The sequence below is a fragment of the Falco punctatus genome (genome assembly GCF_963210335.1).
Source record: "Falco punctatus genome assembly, chromosome: 7".
NCBI classification, from domain to species: Eukaryota; Metazoa; Chordata; class Aves; order Falconiformes; family Falconidae; genus Falco; species Falco punctatus.
The window spans coordinates 7,447,912-7,467,119 of NC_137587.1; the positions used below are offsets into that span (position 1 = coordinate 7,447,912).

The window sequence follows — 19,208 nt, forward strand, 5'->3', positions numbered from 1 at the left end:
ATTTTCAAGTAATTCTTTACTAAAACTTTAGAATCAACTCGAAGTCTATAATTGTATATCGAAAATTGGGATTATTTTCCCTCCCTCCCAATATGCATACCCTGATTTGTATTTACATACATTTAATCTGTCATTTTTTTTGTCCAGTCATTCAGCATTATTAGGTCACCCTCTGCAGTTCTGCAGACAGTCCTCACCTGAACGCTGCCATATTCTCAGCAAAATGTATGCCTTCTCCATGCACATCCTTTTCAATTTATAATTTCTCTAATGAATCTTCAGACCTCAGTATGGATCCCAGAGGTCTTCTCCACTGGTGCCTTCCCATAGGAAAACCACCTTGGTGCTACATTCTGGTTTTTACCTTCCAACCAGTTCTTCCTCTGTGCAGGGATCTTCTTTCTTTTCCCATTGCTTTTTTAATTCTTAAAAAACATTTTGGTGTGCCACCTCACTGAAAGACTTTTAAAAGGTAGGCTACATTTATCAAAACTCTCCTGTCCACACACTTACTGAGGCCTCGATAAATCCAAGGAAGCTCCTGGCTGCCACAGTTAAAACACAATGCCAGTACTATTCACACGTTCTCGGCACCACCATCAAAGTTCATCTGCTGCACTCCAAGTAAGTGGAGCCTGTGAAAAGGTTTTAGGGGAGTATGTCTACACGGCTGCTCCGTTAGACTCGCCTGGGTATTTGAGGAGACAGTTTTCAGATACGGGCCTTTGACACAGTCCCCCACAACATCATTCTCTCTAAACTACAGAGATATAGATTTGATGGATGGACTATTTGGTGAATGAGGAATTGGTTGGATGGTCACATCCAGAGGGTAATGGCTTAATGTCCTGATGGAGATCGGTGACAAGCAACATCCCTCAGGAGTCCATACTGGGACCAGTACTGTTCAATATCTTCACCAATGACATAGTGGGATCAAGTTGCACCCACAGCAAGTTTGCAGATGACACCAAGGTAAGAGGTGCAGTTGACATGCCTGATGGACAGGATGCCATCCAGAGGGACCTGGACAAGCTCAAGAAGTGGGTCCATGTGAACCTCATGAGGCTCACCAATGCCAAGTGCAAGGTCCCGCACCTGGGTTGGGGCAACCCCCAGTACCAATACAGGCTGGGGGGTGAAGGGATTGAGAGCAGCCCTGTGGAGAAGGACTTGGGGGTACTGGTGGGTGAAAAGCTGGACATGAAACAGTGCAGAAAGCCAACCGTATCCTAGGCTGCAACAACAGAAGCATGGCCAGCAGGTTGAGGGAGGCAATTGCCTCTCTGCTCTGGTGAGATCCCCCCTGCAGTTCTGTACCCAGCTCTGGAGTCATCAGCACAGGAAATACATGGGCCTGTTGGAGCAGGTCCAGAGGAGGCCACAAGTACAATCAGAGGGATGGAATGCCTGTCCTATGAGGAAAGGCTGAGAGAGCTGGGCATGTTCAGCCTGGAGAAGAGAAGGCTCCAGGGAGACCTTATTGTGGCCTTTCAATACTTAAAAGGGGCGTATAAGAAAGATGGGGTCAAACATTTTAGTAAGGTCTGTTCTGATAGGACAAGGGGGAACGGTTTTATACTAAAAGAGGGCAGATTCAGGCTAGATATAAGGAAGAGGCTTTTTTACAATGAGGTTGGTGAATACTGAAACAGGTTGCCCAGAGAGGTGGCAGATGCCCCATCTCTGGAAACTTTCAAGGCCGGACTGGACGGGGCTCTGAGCCACCTGAGCTAGCTGAAGATGTCCCTGCTCATTGCAGGGGGGCTGGACTAGATAAGCTGGTCCTTTCCAACCCAAACCATTCTATGATGTTCACCAAAAGGTGTGCTCATACAAACCAAGTCTTTCCCCATTAACTCCAGCTGCAAAACCAAAGGGGACACCAACACTTATTTGCCCTCTGCTGGATGCACTGGCAAATCCAGCCTCCAGGAGAAAGGTGGAAACAGCTGGAATCAAATTTTTAAAAAACAGCTGCCGTCTCCACACAGACCCAAAACTCCTAAGAAGGAATAAAAGAAGTGATTTAGAAAATGTACTCAATGTCAAAGCTGTCACTCGAATTATTAATGTGTAACTTTATGTGAAGCTCACAATGAGATGGAAGTTATTAACCTAATAAGTTACATACATAATTAATTTCTCCTGTGATATATGATTTGTGAAGTTCTAACAAAATGTGTCACAGAGGTTGTAAACAGGAAAACTAGCCTGAAGCCAGAAGAGCTAAGCATATGCTAATTAAGAGAACATACTAGAAATACATATTAAGAAAAAAATGGAGGAGAGGGAGGAAGTGACAACGCTGCGTTTCTATGGATGTCTCGGTGTGCAGTTATGAAGAACAGGAAGCAAACTCAGACAGAGAGAGAGAAGCAGGCACACCAGGCTCAGCTAAGGGAAAATGGAGGCATTCACTGTTCTTGTTATCTTAGATGAAGAGAATTTTAGGATAAATCAGCCCTGGAATATAAAGCAGGGAAATGGAGGGAAGTGCTCAGCTGACAGCTTTCCTGGTTAGCTGAACACTGACGCTGCAGAGAAAGAACCCATTCTTAAGTATGAGAACAGCATATACTTTTCTGAGCTTTGCTTTATAACCAATTTTAATATTTTTGTTGATTGTTTGTTTTTTAACAACTAAACAATTGACTGTTTAACCATCACCTGGATAGAATAAATGAGCTGAACATCCCTAGTAACAGCTTCTCCTTGGGAGAGATGACAAACATAGCAGTCTTGTCCTTTAGGAGAGACAAGTCACAAGGATCACGGTTTGTCAGACCTTTGAGGAAGCTTTCCCCTGTGGTACAGGTGGGGGGTTTTACAGTTCTTGACACATTCAAGATGGGTGATGTGACAGCCCCTCCCTTTGGGTAGGAACCTCCTTTGGGAGGCTACAGCCAACATCCCACTTAGTCAGTGGCCATAAAGGGTTATAGAGCAGCAGCAGGAACTCAGTTGTGGTCACACTGTCAGTATCAGGAGGACAGATTTCACCCTAGGTGACCTCATTGCTCTTCTCAAGAAAAACTGCCATTTTAAAGACAGCCATAAAACAAGTAACAGAGTGTGAACAGATCTTCTTAATTAATAGTAAGTTTGTTGGGAAGATGTCCTAGCATTACTAAAGTTGAAGCACAGACTGAAAGTCATACCAGCAGTCTGACAGACAACTGGCACCTACATAAAGCAGAATAGCCACCTCTTCTCCTACCTTCTCCACTCAGGTAACAGCCATACCGAGCTCGTATTAGCCTTTCAGGACCTGCTGAACTTTTAAGTCAGCAATTAACAATGCAAGTGTAAACCTTTGCTTCCCTATTTTGCTGTCCACATGAGAATCTTCCCAGAAGTACAAAAGCAAAAGACTGGGATAAAGTTTGTCATCAAAGCCTGGTCCAGATTCTTCCAGTGGTTTGCCCAATGCAGCTGCAAACACAACTGTCCTGCCCTCCTAGCATTTCACAGCAATGTTTTAGTCACCTCAAACTTTCAGAATTCCACTGCTGGATCTTTACTTTGACAACAGTTCAGAATGCATCAGCATACTTATCTTTACATCTGTTCAGGGCTTGAAACCTACTAGAGCACTTCACAACCAAAACCAAACTGGAAAATGAACACTGGAAGGATTCTGAGAAGCAGGATCAGAATGGGGATGACCTGATCAGCCTTCTAAAAATCACTGGCTTCATTCCCTGTTGCTGCTACTGCCTGATGGTGGCAAGTGCGTGAAAAAGCAGATCCCTGCCTACCTCCTGCCCCAGTCAAGGGAACATCTTGCCTCTGGCTGACATCTCACTGCATTCAGCTGTAGTAAAAAAGAAGGAAATCTCAAGGACAACCAATCCAGCCAGGGTGTTCTGCCAAGGTGGCTGTTCCTAGCTGAGGAAACGGTCCTCTCCATTTTTCTCAGCTAGAAAGAGGGAGAGAATATCCCCCCCGCTACATTATCCTAAAGCCCGCAGGTGCCAGCAATCCAAATAAACGTAGAGCAATTAACAGAATTAACACAGCTTTAAATAGCTTGGCTCACCAGATGCAGACTCCTAGCAGGGTTCTATAAAATGTAAAGTTATTACAGATAAAACCATTAATCATCTGTTCAGAGACTTGTTCTAGATGCAAAACCCATTCCACTTAAAATGGCTAATAATCAGAAAGGCAGGCACAGATTTAATAGGAATGATTATGCCATTCTCAAGCCCCATTTCTAAATGCCATTTTTCATCTCTGCCACCACTGCCAAACCTCTGTGTTCCCCCTGCTTTCTGACACTGATACAGTATGAAAGCTTTGCTGGCATCACTCACAGCCACCTCTTGGGGTACTAGAACTGAGACACCACCTCTCAGTCACTTCCACTGTGGCCAGAGGGACTTGGTGATGCGCACTACGCATCGCTGCTTTCCTGGATGCAGTTGTTACTGTTCAGTTGTGTGTCATCAGCCCCATGCAGCTCAGAGATAAGTGATGCTCTCCCTGAAGTGTTAAGTGCTCAAGTGCTAAGATTTGTGCTTAGGAAGTGAAAGCCTTTGAGTTTTCCCCTTCTGGCAATGTGAGGTCACCAGTAGCCATGGTATGCGATACAGCAATCCTCCTGATGTTCCCCTAAGGCCTCTTAAATAAACACCATTCACCTCACTGTGCTCCTACATCCATGCCGAGAGAGCTAAAAGAAGCAGGGGGAGGGAGCAGACCCTAACTGGTCTTTGAGCTCCGATATTACCATTTCTAGCACCTCCACTTATGGAACTTCAGCTCAAAGAGTGTAATACCTTGTCATAAGCAATTCAGAGCTTAAATTGCAACTTTACATAAACCTGTATTATTCCCACTGAATTGCTTAGGATTCTAGATGCATACACTGTTAATTCTAAATTAAATGATTTCTGCCTGTGAAGTTTTAAGGAAGGAGGAAAAGAAAACAGTCCCAAAGCACAGATATTCATTGCAACAAACACCATCAACAGGAGTAAACCAAAGCCAGAGAGCAGCAGTGACAAAGAATTAGAGCAGAAAGAAAATCAGAGACAATACAAAATCTGGTTTATCACAGCAAGCCCGCTGTCTTTTCCATGCAGTTCAAGTAACAGATGCTGCCCATTAGTTGCCTGCCTCCTCCTGTCCTACTCACACTTGACAGCTAGCTGGCTCTGCTACAGAGGAGTGGTGGACCTGGGAGGAGTCGTCCAGCCCACCCGCTCAGCATTCAAACCTCATCATCCTTTCTTGCCTCCCTTGCCCGCAGCTGCAGCAGCCTGGCTTTTTGTGGTGGGTAGCCACAGCTCCATCTTTCCCCATCGCTCACAATACACACGCACACACATACACATTTCATAGCAATAGTCTGGCCTTCAGGGTCAGGCAAGAAGATTTATAGAGCAACTGCTGCTCCCAAAGAGATGACACTTAGCAAGTGGAAAATAAGCTACTGCAGCCAAAAAAAAACCCAGCTCTCTAATTAAAGCTCCCAAAATCTAGGTCCAGCCCTTGCACACCACGATTGAATGACTACAACCTACCTGAAAGCACAGATAATGTATAATGCTCGCTGCTGGGCACCTCCATATTTTTAGGTTGCAATAAAATTAAAAGACTAACAAGAGAAGAAATTAATTACTGAGAAGGCTGAGGACTCACTAACAGTCCCAAAAGTCAGACTGAAATGGGGTTACATTGGAAGAAGTTCTAGCCTCAAACGCAGCAGTGTCCGTTCCTCTTGTTAAAGGTAGCAGGTATTTGCAAAAGCAGCATAACTGGTTTCATGAAAAGGAAATGTGTTGACAGACACAGCCATGTAGGGAGCAGAGCCTTTTTAATTCTTAAGCTTGGAGCAGGAGAAGGTGCTTCTCTCATCACAATTACAGCTATGCCAAGAGTCAGAAGGCACTATAGCACTGGAGAATACATTCAGCTCTACATGTTCCATGTTGCTAACTTGCTGCCTACCAAGCTTTCAAAACCTACATGCCAAAAAAGTACGTACATTGCCTCTTTTACCTTCCTTGGTGATGAGCATCCCACTCACTCCTAGGCAGGAAAGTGCCCATTTTATATACATGTACATAAACAGCACAATTTTGTAAATTCTCTCTCCCCTATGATTTTACTAATAGTAGGATATGGCAGGTTCTGACTCTCCAAAACTACTCTTGTCTGTATTTGTATCTGACAGTATAACATTGATCCTTAGCAATCTCTTTAATGCAACATCATAAGGAGTGACAAATAAAAGTGTACCTCCTATTTCTCCTCAGTATTCACTCAAGCCAAGAGTTTACCAAGCTCAGTGAACTACAAAGCCAAGCCAAGAAAAAGAAGCTCATTTACTTTTATCACAAGCTGAGAACATCAGGCTTTGGACAGCCAAAGTTAAGATCACAGCATCCATTAGGATGGGACCACAAATGGCTAATGGAATAAGAAAAAGACAGTCAAAAAACTTTGCCACAGTAACCTCTCTGAGTACTGCCACTGCTCTGCTAATGACTTTGGACTCAGCTATGTTTGTCCATCAGTACTCTGTACGCTGTCTTAGTTTGCTCATTCTTGAATGGAGATTGGTTAGATCACGTATGTGTGCAAGGATTGTTACTTTAATGTTTCCATTTTTCAGGGCCTGGCTTACAAATTAACTTTATTATATGCCCAAAGCACCAGCTATTTTGCTCTATTCCCCATTACATTTTCTGAATTTGCCTATATGACTATAGTTCTACACCTGTAAACACTCATTTTCTAAACGGCAGCACATGGCACATCCCTTGCAGGTACAGAAGCTCAGCAGGAGTCAGGTTCATTATGCAGGAAAGCAAAGCCTGCTCCTGACGGTCCTGCTGCAACGCCAGCACAGATGGCTGCAGCACCAGGACCGAGGGTCACAGCGGCTGGCCCAGCCGCCACGCAGCCGAGCGCTCTGTTCCTGCTGCGACACATCAGCCCCCTGGCTACACTGCTCAGTGGTGACACCGACCTCTGCGGCTGGTTTCCTCCCTAAGGAACCTCCTCCAGCGGCAGATGGGGAGAGTCAGGAGGGTTAGACCACGCTCGGTTCTAGCTCCGTAGATTCCCTTTAGTTTATGAGCGCAGTGGTAGTGCATAGTTCAAACAGCCCTTCCAAAAAGACGCCTCTTATGTCTTCTGCATAGAAAGTTTCAATATCTATTTAAAGCAAGAATTGATGTCAAACAATGTATGCTCAACCTACATATATACTTTATTAATCAGACTTTGGCCATTAATTACTTTTATAAACTTTCCAAGAGTGCAGTAACTTCAGGAGTTCAATGCCACCGAACTGTTGATACGTGAATTAACCTTTAAATTAATCCCTGAACAAGATGTGTGCACTGGGGCTGACCTAGAACGCCTGCAAGCTGCTCTCTGCTTACTGATAAGAGTTCCAGAGAACAAGATACTATATTGTAATAAATGTGATCTTAACTAGAACCTGTATTTGTTTAATTTCTGGACAGAGGTATGAAAAAAAAAAAAAAAAAAAAACCCAAGCCCAAAAAAACCCCACCCAAACAGTCTGTACTTCTAGGTTCACTGTGGCTGTAGGATCTAGAGCCTTTGCTATATGAATCTCATTACAGAAAAAATGTTAGGAGCCTAGTGATTGTCTCAGTACACAGATGATAAAATAACATTTCCTCCACCTCCTGTACCAAAGTCAGCTGAAACTTCAGCTCCTGTCTTTGGATCTCCCCTATTTTACTAATTGAAAAGTAATTCTAGCACTTCACACTCAACTTCCTTCACTAAAGACTAATTTCGTGAGGCAATTTCAAATTGTTTTCCTGTTTAACAGGAATACTTTCTATGGATATATAGGCAGGTCATGAATAAGCTTTTTACGGACCTGTCATGAGTACTTTACTCTTCATCTTTCTGTGTGGTCAGAAACATTTGATGGAAGCCATCGATCATTAACAGAGGTTAGTTCATGTTATTTTGCAATAAACCCGCATCCAATATCATTGTGCCAGCAAAATTCTTGCTATGGATGCAAATAAGCCAAGCTGACAAAGTTCTTTTCCATGTCATGCATGAGGCTAGGCAATAATGCCAGCAAAAAAAACCTTTCTCCTGCAAGGTAAGCTTGGGCTAAGCTATGTAAGGAAAAGAGGCTTTGAGTAACTCCCTAGCTAAAGCAAAGCTGCAGCACTGGCAGCACACTAATACACACCTGACAAGACTACTGGTTTTAGTTCCTGTTGGCCAGGCCGTTAATCCTTACTAAAAATGTGAGAACATGAGAAACTGAAATATTACCCTCTGGAATGTGCCGAGTGACTTGTGCTTCATTAAAGCGTCTCTCCAAACCCAACAGAAGTCTATGTTTTAACTGGATCCAGAACTAGATCATTTCCCATCCTAGTCAGACATGGAAGAATTCTCCTAAAATACATTGCATTTATGATGCAATTCCTAAAATCTTGGATTGAAATCCAACAAAACAGGACAAAGCAGAGAAGCATCCTCAGACCTTGCTCACTTTCAAAAACAACCTGCAACACCAACCGCTTGTTCAGGACTGAACGGTCCCCAGCCCCAACCTCAGCTACTTAGATTGCTTGGGAGTAGCGTCTGTTCTGGATTTTTCCTTCATTTCCTCACCTGAGCTGACACTTAAGAGAAAGTAGGGGGGCATTTCATACCCCTTAGCAACAGTTCAGCTGGCAGGTTAAAATACACTTTTGACGTAATCTATATATGCCTTGTGCAATATTCTGCAGTTCGTTTTTCACACGCATCCCCTTGTCAGCTTGACAGAAATGTAGAAAGAAATCAAGGATAGAGAAGGAAGAAATTTTTAAATATTACTGGTAAAGAAGAAAATTCCCCAGAGAAACAAGGCTGCAGTAACTCCAGGAACATCTAGCATCCTAGTATCCTCCAGTAGGAATGTCAGTCAGCCGTGACACTTACACTGCACTGAAGACCTAGGCTCTCTTGCCAGGAGGAAGGGCAGCAAATAGAGTGATAGGTAGGATGTCCCTCTTCTATCTGTTACTCAGCCAGTGCCAGGCTGTATGATGCTGACCGAGTCACGTCACAGCTGTGCCTCAGTTGCAGCATTTGAAGGAAGAGAACGATGACATTTACACCCTTTAGCATTGCTATTTTAGGCCAGCAGTTTGAAAGAAGCCAACATTTCTGAGGCTGCTTTGAAAAAGCCACCTACTGAACTCTTCAGACAAAGGGTCCTATGAGCTAACATTATTCATCTTTAAGAATTAGACTTTTAGTACATGTATTTACTGCATATAGGGTCACAATGCACCAAACTGTACCACTGGACTTTCTGTGTGAGATCCCTGTCATTCACAGGAATCACAATTTAGAAAAAAACCCAAACACATTAGGCACTACACAATTACACCCCAAACCCAAAGATATTCATCTGTTACATCAAACTGACTGGGACATTCTCATCTGAGCACCTCCTGGGAGCTCTCAGTCTGGGATATGGTACTTTCTTGGTTTTTCAGAAGTGGGGAAAGTGAAGGGAACTCACCCAAAAGGCTACTAAATAGGAACAAGCTCAGAGACTACAGGGACAGTATGGACGTAGACTTTCTGTGTTGGAAGGACTGCCCCACCTATGCTCACACAGACGTTCCTCTTTTCTCTCGTCCTGGCTAAATCATTCCCTAAAAAAGCCACTAGCAAAATCAAGTGAATCAAGTGCCTCCTCCATAAAGACTGACGTTCATCACTGCTAAATGTTAGTATTAGGACCATGAACCACAGCAGACTGACTTTACTTATGCCTGGTTTGACATAAGCGGCATTACAGATTTTCTCTCAGACTTGTAAGGTAAATTCCACTCTAGTAGTTATTTCTGAGAAAAGAGGCTGGCATGATCCAATCTTTTACAGTTATAGGACAGTGCGCACATGTAAATGTATAGGCAAGCCAAAGAAGGGAGGCACAACGTCACTCCTGGCAGCATAGCAAAGGCCCTTCAGGGCAACAGAAGTTCCTCTAGCAAGAAAAAAAGAGCTTGTTTAATAATCATCCTCCTCAAAATGTTGCTTCTTTTTCAGTGCTGTCAAAAAGCCCAGAGACAGATGGGCAAGGTGCTTCAGCTTTCGGATGCTTAGTTCAGAGAGACTTTTGCTCACCTTGACTTCATGTCATGTCCCACACTCATAACAGAAAGTACAAGGCATTCTTCACTGTGTACCACAAAGTCTTTCAGGATTCCATGTGCTGGCATTCAACATGCGTTGGCAGCCAGCAGGCAGCCTGGGAAATGTTCTATTGCCCAACCGTAGATCCCTTCTGACTCTGAGCTAATATAGAAATATCAAATACAAACCAGCCAAGGAACTAAACTTACAAGCATTACTTAATGAGAAAACACTATAATCTTCCCCTCCCCATCTATTGGTCTGTTCAGGATTCTCTCAGCATCTTCCCTGGTCTCATATTGCTTTCAGTTTCCAAGTGCCTCCATTCCCACCCACAAATTAAATCTTTTTATAAATCTTTTTTTTTTTCTTATTACCTTCATGAATTTCAACAGGAAGCCACTCAAAACGTTGCCCAATGTCCCTCCCCTGCTGTGTCTCCCAAGCCACTGTGTTGTTACGTTTCTACAAGAGCACGAAGGCCTTGTGCTGGGTGCTCTGCAGATGCACAGAGAAGATGCACATCCTTGACTCTCAATACACACAGCCTAGAGCTGCAGCAGGAGGTTGATCCACCAAAACAGCAGGAATGCAATTGGAAATCTAAAGAGTGAGGGGCAACCAAAAACTTTACAGGTCTCTGGGATCTAGAAGTTTAGGAATCAGTCACCATTCATCAGGGCTATTTGGGAGGTTTTGGCAGGAAATAGTAATGGGAGACCAAGATTAAGAACAAGACATATTTTGAGGAATGGAATCATATTCAGCCTTTGGCCCTGATTTTCCTGCTTCTAGACAGTACCACTAGCTCCACCCCCCCTTCCTTTTTCAAATATTAAATTCACTAAGTAATACAGATAGGAAACAGACTGGTCCAAACACAAGCTGCAGTGTTGAACCAACATGTAGAGGCAACGGGTGCCATTCCCGTGGTAACTTCCTCCACCGTGCATCACTGAAACTCCCTGCACTGTTGATTCCTGACTCTCCTCTTATGCATCCCTAGGGTTCTGTTAAATCACTGCCCTGGAACGGGATCTTGCACACCCAAAAGCTTTTGGGCTATCTGATCTGCCTGTTAGGGAGGGGATCTTAAAACTGCAACTTCCTTCGTCTGCTCTCTTCGTACTCAAGCTGTTTTTCACTGCCTCCATGCTTTAGGCCTTCTTCTATCTGCACCTTCAGCGTCTTCCCCAGTGTGACACTCCAACCAGAAGGACTGATCCCCAAACATCATCATTACACATGCAAATAGGCCTGAAAATAACCTGGCTTGCAGATAGCATCTGAGATGTACACAGAGCAACTGGGCACACTCATGAACCATTTGGAAACCTGGCTCCTAGCAGTTAAATTGCAGACAGAAATGATCTAAGCTTTCACAGCTTTCTCCCATCACGGCCAGATGGTGCCTGACCCCTGCAATAATTTCTGCCATATTCCGCCCATATGCAAACCTCACTGCCTCCATCAAGCTGTTAGTACCAATCAACGTTTCTCATAACTGAGATTTTAATAAAGCATTGATAGAAGAATGTGAAGTTTTCATAAATTCTCTCATGCACATCCATTCTCTAGGGACCACCTCAGGCTCTTCTAAAGCACCTCCATCTGCACCAGCTGAGTACTGCTCCAAGTAAATCGAATCTGAATGGCTGCCTCCCTGACAGAGCCTAGGAAATATTCTCCCTTCCCTGGTGATAAAAGATTGAAATCCAGTTTTCCCTCTTTGCCGACACAGCTAAATTTCCCAGCTAGCCACTCTCCATCTCCATCCCTGATTACCGGAACCTCCTCACTAAGACTCTCCAGTACATGCAGAACCTAGCTGTTTGTCATCACCTGTCTTGTCCTACCTCCTTCTGGCCATACAGCTGTCTCTAAAAACGATTAACAGACCCTTTACCCCTTCTACCTCCAGGCAGTGCTTCTCCATGTTTATCCATTCACTGACTTTCAAAACACTCTCACTCCTTCCCTGACACAGAAATAACATTTCTGCTTACTGGCCTCAGATGTGCTTCTATGCCTCTCTCTTACCCCATATCTGATTTTCTCCACAACAGGATATACACCAGCTTCCCCACAGAGCTCCTCTAAAACAATTTATCTTCAGACTAAAACTCCTTAAATTTTACGCAGATACAATGCAATGTCTATGCCTGATATCTGTGTACTGTCCTATTTGCATATTCTGCCTTTTAAAGTTTTCAGAGAAAAAGTTACTTCTTTTTTCCAGTCTTGCTCCCTCATTCAGTGTCCGGTATACTGCAACAGTGCCAGGATGGCTGTGGAGAAATGTAAAACAAAGAGCACTACCAGACATTGGGACATCTTTAATTCTGATGAAAACGGAAAGAAGAAAACAAACCTGAACTACACATTCAGCACTTGGATTTATGATTTAGATATATTACTGCTAGCAACTTAGCGGAATCTCTTCAGTTGGAACCAGAAGCCACAAGGAAGAGGCAGGAGCATCTATTCTGTGGTAAAGGGAGGAAACATTAGCTCAGACAACTCAAGGAAAACATGGTTGCCTTCACCAGGGCTTTTTTAGATACTGCAGCTGAAACAACAAGGTCTTAAAAAGATGAGTTTGGTACAATGAGTTTGTCATGATGAGTTTGGTACAATGCTCTGGGTGATGCTCTGTTTGTGTAGAGAAAGGAATGTACTCTGAATAATAAGAAAAGTACTCTGAGTAAGAAAAGGTTCCACTGACATGTTAAAGTAAAGGAATGTACCACTGACAATGTTAAAGGAATGTACTCTGAATAATTAGAAAAGATAAGGTGGGCACCTGAAGGAGATAAGGAGACCACGAGTCAGGAAACCGTGAACAAAGAAAACTGAAAGATTTACTCCACCTAGATCCCACCTATTATGAATAGAATGATTAGGTGTCAAAATCAAATGAATATGTATGTAAAAATGTAGTAACATCTCAAGAAAACTGTATAAATTACCTGACTTTTCACTGAAAACTTAGGAGCTAGTTTGTCCGGTGCGAATTGGCTAGCTCCCCAACGTTGCACAAAATAAGTACCTTTGCTGCTTAAAGACAAAATTCGTCTCTGAGCAGTTACTCTGTGCCGTTTTGGCATCACAGCAGAGGAGCCCTGAGATCCTTAGTTCCTTGCCAGGAACGCACTCCTACGCACTCTACCAGTTCCTCCTGGCAAGGCTTAGACTCTGGCCACATGAAGTGCCTACCCTGCCAGAGCTGCCCCTCCTCCTGCCACCAACCCCAGCTGCAAAGGGGCAGAGGGTCCTTAGGCAGCCTGCCCCACTGCACTTCAGCACCTGCGTGCAATCTCGGAGGAAGTGGGAAGGCAACGCTCCACTCAAGAAGCCCTCTTAGTTCCCACGTGAGCAGTTTGGTTGCTGTACTGTGAGGCTGATGCAGTCCAGATGAAATAAGAAAAAGATTACAGAGGGAAGGCTGCAAGTGTCACCCCAAAGCCTGCATCAATCCCTTTGCCTTCCTCAGAAAGGGAGACATCCCCAGGGGAAGTTGTTCTGCTTTAACACCTTCAAGAGATCAGGCCAGGGCTTGGCAGGCTGCTCTTCACTGCTGCAAACGGCAGTACAATCCACTCAGGATGTGCTACGTCTCTTGTAACAGGCGATTACATATCTAGGACTTCAGTAGGAAAAGAGTATTGCTCTACTAGAAAGCATAATCTGAAAGGAGCAACACTTGCTATTAGAGTTTATCTACCACTTTGTCTAACTTAGCTTAGAAAATTTTCCTTAAAAGCTCAAGCTCCTCCAGTACTGGCTGATGAGAGACCTAGCATCTTTCTTGGCCACAAATAATAATAATAATTAAAAAAAAAATAATCAAACATAACCTATAGGGAATGATTTATGAAATACACTGTCATGCTGTACAAAGAGACAAGTTCCCTGTAGCGGAACCAGAAACATTCTCGGCAAACAAGCACTGCACCAATGCAGTTCTGCCTCTTCAAGGATCAAAGCTGGCTGCCCCAGGGCTCCAGTCGGATCCCCACAGGTATTCCAGCCTTCTCCAGCCAGCACAGGTTTCTTTCATACCCTGCTGCACCGCACTGCATAGATATACCCTGGCATTTCAGAAGTAAACATAAAGAAAGCACTTAAAAGAACCACCCCCTAATTCCAAGCGGATCTCAAGTTGATCCTGCTACCTTTGCCATCAGTGGTTTTACCCCTAGCAATGGAAAAAAGGGGAAACCAACCCCTGGGAGGAATTTCACAGGGCAAATCATTTTCTGCTCAACTCATCCAAAGTTTCACTTAATGAAAGCACTGTCTGCTTTGATGTCTTCGACCAACTCACTGCGTGTGCAATGAGGAGCCTTCCCAGCCTGCACAGGCTGTCTGTTCTGATACCTTGCTCGGTGCAGGTATCGGTGCTACAGTAGCACTGCAGGGTTCGCTCAGGATTCCGGCAGTCGTTTAGGGCTGCTTTCCTCATTAATCACAGTTCTCCATCACCTCCACTTGTCAAAACCAGAACTGAGGAAAAGCACAGTGGGAACCTTTCTTCACTCCCTAGTGATACCCGCGCTCATCCTGCAGCCTAAGGGGTCTGGAGGAATGACAGAATGGAAATGCAAAGTGCTAATTAGCTTTCCTTTTAAAATATTACATTTCTCCATTCATTCCATTTACGGGTGCCTCCCCTGACAACCCCGCGCTACACTTATGTTCAGTGAACACTGGGGGCCATCCTCAGGGGCCAGCAAGGTACATTTGGGGCACATTTTCACCGCACCTGAAAGCGCTACTGGACTGCTACCAAGAGCAGGTTGCTGTCAAGCAGACTATAGCTCAAACCCACAAGAACCAGCCTGCCTTTAAGTCGAGACAGCTGCTCATACACATCTCCTGTCACTGCCTAGTCAAGTGAAGATTACAAAGCACATTGAGATTATCTGTTTTCTTCCTCTTCCTCTCATTCTTAAGTGGTTGCTTGTTTTTTTTCTTCCTATAGAGCATTATAAGCCTGGGATGGCTATGTAAGCGGCTCTTAGTACATTGTGCAAACTAATAGAATACAAATGATTATATAAATAATAAAGCTGCTGAAGATTTTCTTGTCACCGCTTTCTCTGCTCCATTGGCTTGACTTAAAGCACACATAAAAATGGCCTCTGCTAAGTGTTATGTTCATAGCATCCATAAATAAAATTAAGATCCTGATTTAAAGAGACACTAAGAAGCTGTATCTCCTCTTGATTTCAATCAAACTGGGATGCTCAGTGCCTATGAAAATCAGGCCTGAGGCTCTATAAACAAAAACAGAAGGATTTGATCTCTGTATGACAGTGTTTTCAGCAGGGTTGTTTCATTTCCTATGCACGATGCTCACATGCTTTTTTCCAGCATATGTGCATCCCCTTAACTAATCCAGAGGTCAGGCAGGAAAGCAGCTCCAGACTCTGACAGCCATTGCTCACATTAAAGAACTGGCACATAACCTACAACCCTTGACACCACGAGTCGAGCATCAGTAGGATGGTAACTTGTCAGGCAGTTACAGTCACGGAACAACATCTAGCTCAGCATCGCTGTTTCCATGACTCCTGTATGAAAACTCAGCTCTGCCTTCCCTCTGATATTAAATGTTTATACAAAGAGGATATTATGACAACTCTCTGGGCTGCAAATAAAATTAGACCCACCCAGCCACACCCTGTGATAAACAGTACGAGTACAGAATCACAAAATCAGGGGAGAAAACTCTTGCAAGAAACCTCTCTTATTCCGGGCTAGCTAAGAAGCTGACTTACAGAAAATTTAAGCTTGTTTTTCAGTAAGCTTTCTGTAACACACTTTGGAGATGTCAATACCGGCACCAACATTAATTAAAGTGATCATCACAAATTCTATTTGAAGAGATAGGAAAGAATTCAAAAGCTGACTACAGGGCATAACACCCAAATAACAAACTGCACCAACATTTCGGCTTTGGGCTGAGGCTTCATCTTTTGGTTTGTTCTATTTATTTTTTTTTTTTTTTTTTTAACTACCCTCACCCCAAGGAACATAATTCTGGTTCCTGCTGCTAGCCAGGCAGTCCAATCTCTATTACCCATGTGTGGATTTTCTCAAAGTTGTGGATTAACTATGTGACAAAGGCAGCCAGCCAGTGTGAGACAACGCGGGTTTGGAAGCCAGCTAGCTGTTCCTGACCATCGCAGCAACTCTGCTGCGCGGACTTCCCACCACAGTACACGTCAAGCCTACACGCCACATTATTGCTGCACCTCCATTAGATCTTACGCTGCATTCTCCTTACATAATTTACATACATCTTTTATGCTACCTTCAACTTTAATTTTTCAGGTTTATTCTGACTCCATCTTCCTGGAAAATTGACGACTAAGTGTATTTCCAGGTGAAACACGGGACCTTAAAAAAACCTCCAAATAAGCTTCTGGTTATGATTTTTTTCACCCAAAAATGCTGCTTAGTAATCAAAGGCCATTTATCTTTTTTTTAATGCCTCAGTGCCTAGATGACTGTAATGCTTTCTTCTGAATGGTTAACAGCTTACAGAAGGCACCTCTCCCACTACCATGGATATTTTTTCTGTAATCCAAGCACTCGAAGTCTGATTCTGACCATAAGCTCATGAGTTTTGCAGCTGATGCCTTCTGTCCAGCTGAATGACAAGTTTATTCTTACAAAGCTGTTGCAGTATCAGCATAAAATTCAGCATCAGGGAAAGACATGGAGTGTGCAATGAAAGGCAGGGAAGAGTGAGGACTTGGAGAAACCAAAAGCACAGAAACAAGAATTAATTTGAAACAGTTACCTCTTTGAGGCAGCCCATGAAGTTGTTGCTTACTGGAGAACCAGGTAAATCGGCAGTACTGGGGCTCCCTCCCACATAAAAGAAGTCATCCGAGCCCAGCATGGTGTAGTCCTCCTGCGTGTAGCCCGTGGTGGTAAGGATGCCATCCACAGAGATTGTCACCTGTTCAAGGGACACAACGGACAAAGAAAATCCCAGCAATGACCTTACAATCCTGAACGGGATGAGTTACCTCCCCTATAATTTTATGTCAGTTTTATTAAGGATTTTGTTGAGATTTGGTATGTATTTTTTAGTTCAGCCAAGCTCCATTTTCTGGTCTGCTTCACCCACAATGGAAATGCTCCAGCATCTGCTTCTCCCCTTTCTGGTGCATCAGCACTGTCAGGGTGACCTGGCAGTCTACCCATCAAGATGCTTTCCATCTATTCAGGCCAGAAAATGGAACTGTCCTTGAAGATTTCTCATATTAGCTGATTTTATGATTAATTAGTATTTATTTTCATGATTACAGTTAGTTATGGTTGTTAGTAAAAAAAAAAAAACACTAATGAAGACGAGGTTGGTATTTTTTATTTTTATATGCTTCTTTTGCTCACAGCACACTGACGATCATGCATTCGGGGAGGGGGAATAGGGATCTCACTTTCAATACATTATGGATGTGCATGCCATGTACCTAGAGAGACACACACCCACCACCCCAAAAATAAAAAATGTAAAAAACCAAACTAACTCAAAAATAAAATATAAATAGGAAATAAATCAAAATAAAATAAATCAAAATAAATCAACCACAAACCAATAAGTGTGAGGGAAGCAGAGATGAGAAAGAAAGAAAACACAAAGCGTGCACACAGTGCATTTTGACTTGTCATGCCAATATATCTGGAGCCCAGAAAGATTACAGGAAAACAAGAGAGAAAAGAGAGAGGGGGAGAAGGAGAGAGAGAGGGAAAAAAAACTATTTCACGCTTGCATGCAATCAAAAATAAAAATACCAAACAAACCCCATAATAATAAAAAAACTCAAAACCAAACAGAAATGTCCCCAAAACGTCTAACCCCAAACACATGAAGGGTGATGGGGGACGGAAGGAGAGGGAGGGAGAGGAGCAAGTGAATTTTATGTGTTTTGCTTAGATGTTGTTAGTGATTTAAAGGGAAGATGGAGGAAAATAGATCGAGGCCAGGAGGAGACGGGCGAGTCACCAGACGTGGACATGCCATGCAGAGTGTGTACTGAAACAAACAACCGGCTGAGCTCCTGTCGGCCACGGCAGGTAGAGGTCAGAGAGAAAGTGAGAGAGAGAGAGGGATGGGGAGGAGAGAAAGAGGAGGGAGGGAAGTGGGGGAAAATCAGGAGAAAGAGGACAACTCTGGCCAGTTTGCCTGTAACAGCCATTGCCACAACAAAAGGATGAGAGAAAAAGAGAGCCTTCACCACCACGGACTAGAGGCCCTGCAATGGTTCTGATCTAGAAACCTTCAGAGTAAAAAACAAAAACCAAAAGGGGAGGTGGGGTTAAAAAAAAAAAAAAAAAAAAAAAAAAGCCAAAGCAAAAGAGAGAAAGCTAAACTCAAAAGTGAGGAACAAAAAACCCAACAATTTATCGCTGGAATGGAGTGGAGAAGAAGAACTAAAGAGGGAGGTGAAGAAACCAATGAAATATCCAAACCCCATTTCCAGAACAGTTGTGTTCGTTGCTTTTGTTGTTCATTTTTCCATTAAAAAAGAAGAAAAGGGGGAAAAAAAAAAAGGGGGGGGGGGGGGGGGAGTTTTCAATGAAATTAAAATAAAATTAAAGGAAGAAGTAAGTATAAAGGAGGGGGGGAAAGAGGGGGTAGGGGAAGGAAAAGGCAGGTAACACACGGCAAACCCAAAAAAAGAGACAATAAGAATGATATCTACCAGACAATGTAGTTTGTTTACCATAGCGTGTCCAATGCCTGAGTGCTTTGCGGAAAAGGGGGAAGAAAGGAAATTAAAAAATCGTGAACAGAACGATTGTTAATTAAAATAACTAAAAGCAAAGATGAGTCGTTAGGGTGTTAGTACATTAGTTGGTTAGTAAAAATGACACATTGCATGAATGGTCTAGTGTTAGTCTTTCAAAAAAAGGCATGGGGCACCTAAGACACACAAAGTGAGAGAGAGGACAATATGACCAGGACTCTACGGGGAACCATGCCATCTGGGCTATAAAGAAGGGTTCTGCCTAGTCTTCCCACCCTGGTATTTATT

General features: G+C 43.4%; 1 protein-coding gene across 27 annotated transcripts in view; it reads right to left on the reverse strand.

Moving 5' to 3' along the window:
* NRXN3 (neurexin 3) overlaps window positions 1-19,208 on the reverse strand; it is a 1,019,675-nt gene that overhangs the window by 728,807 nt on the left and 271,660 nt on the right. For 21 of the 27 annotated variants that reach the window (XR_013929432.1, XM_080395263.1, XM_080395251.1 and 18 more), the window contains 2 exons: window positions 18,897-18,920; window positions 16,964-17,125 (listed from right to left, as the gene is read on the reverse strand). Coding sequence is in view for 26 of the 27 variants with exons in the window: in XM_080395263.1 (XP_080251389.1) it covers window positions 16,964-17,125; window positions 18,897-18,920 (186 nt within the window). In the remaining variant the exon portion in view is untranslated. The remainder of the gene's footprint in view (window positions 1-16,963; window positions 17,126-18,896; window positions 18,921-19,208) is intronic. The other 6 variants (XM_080395252.1, XM_080395242.1, XM_080395241.1 and 3 more) reach the window with 1 other exon arrangement.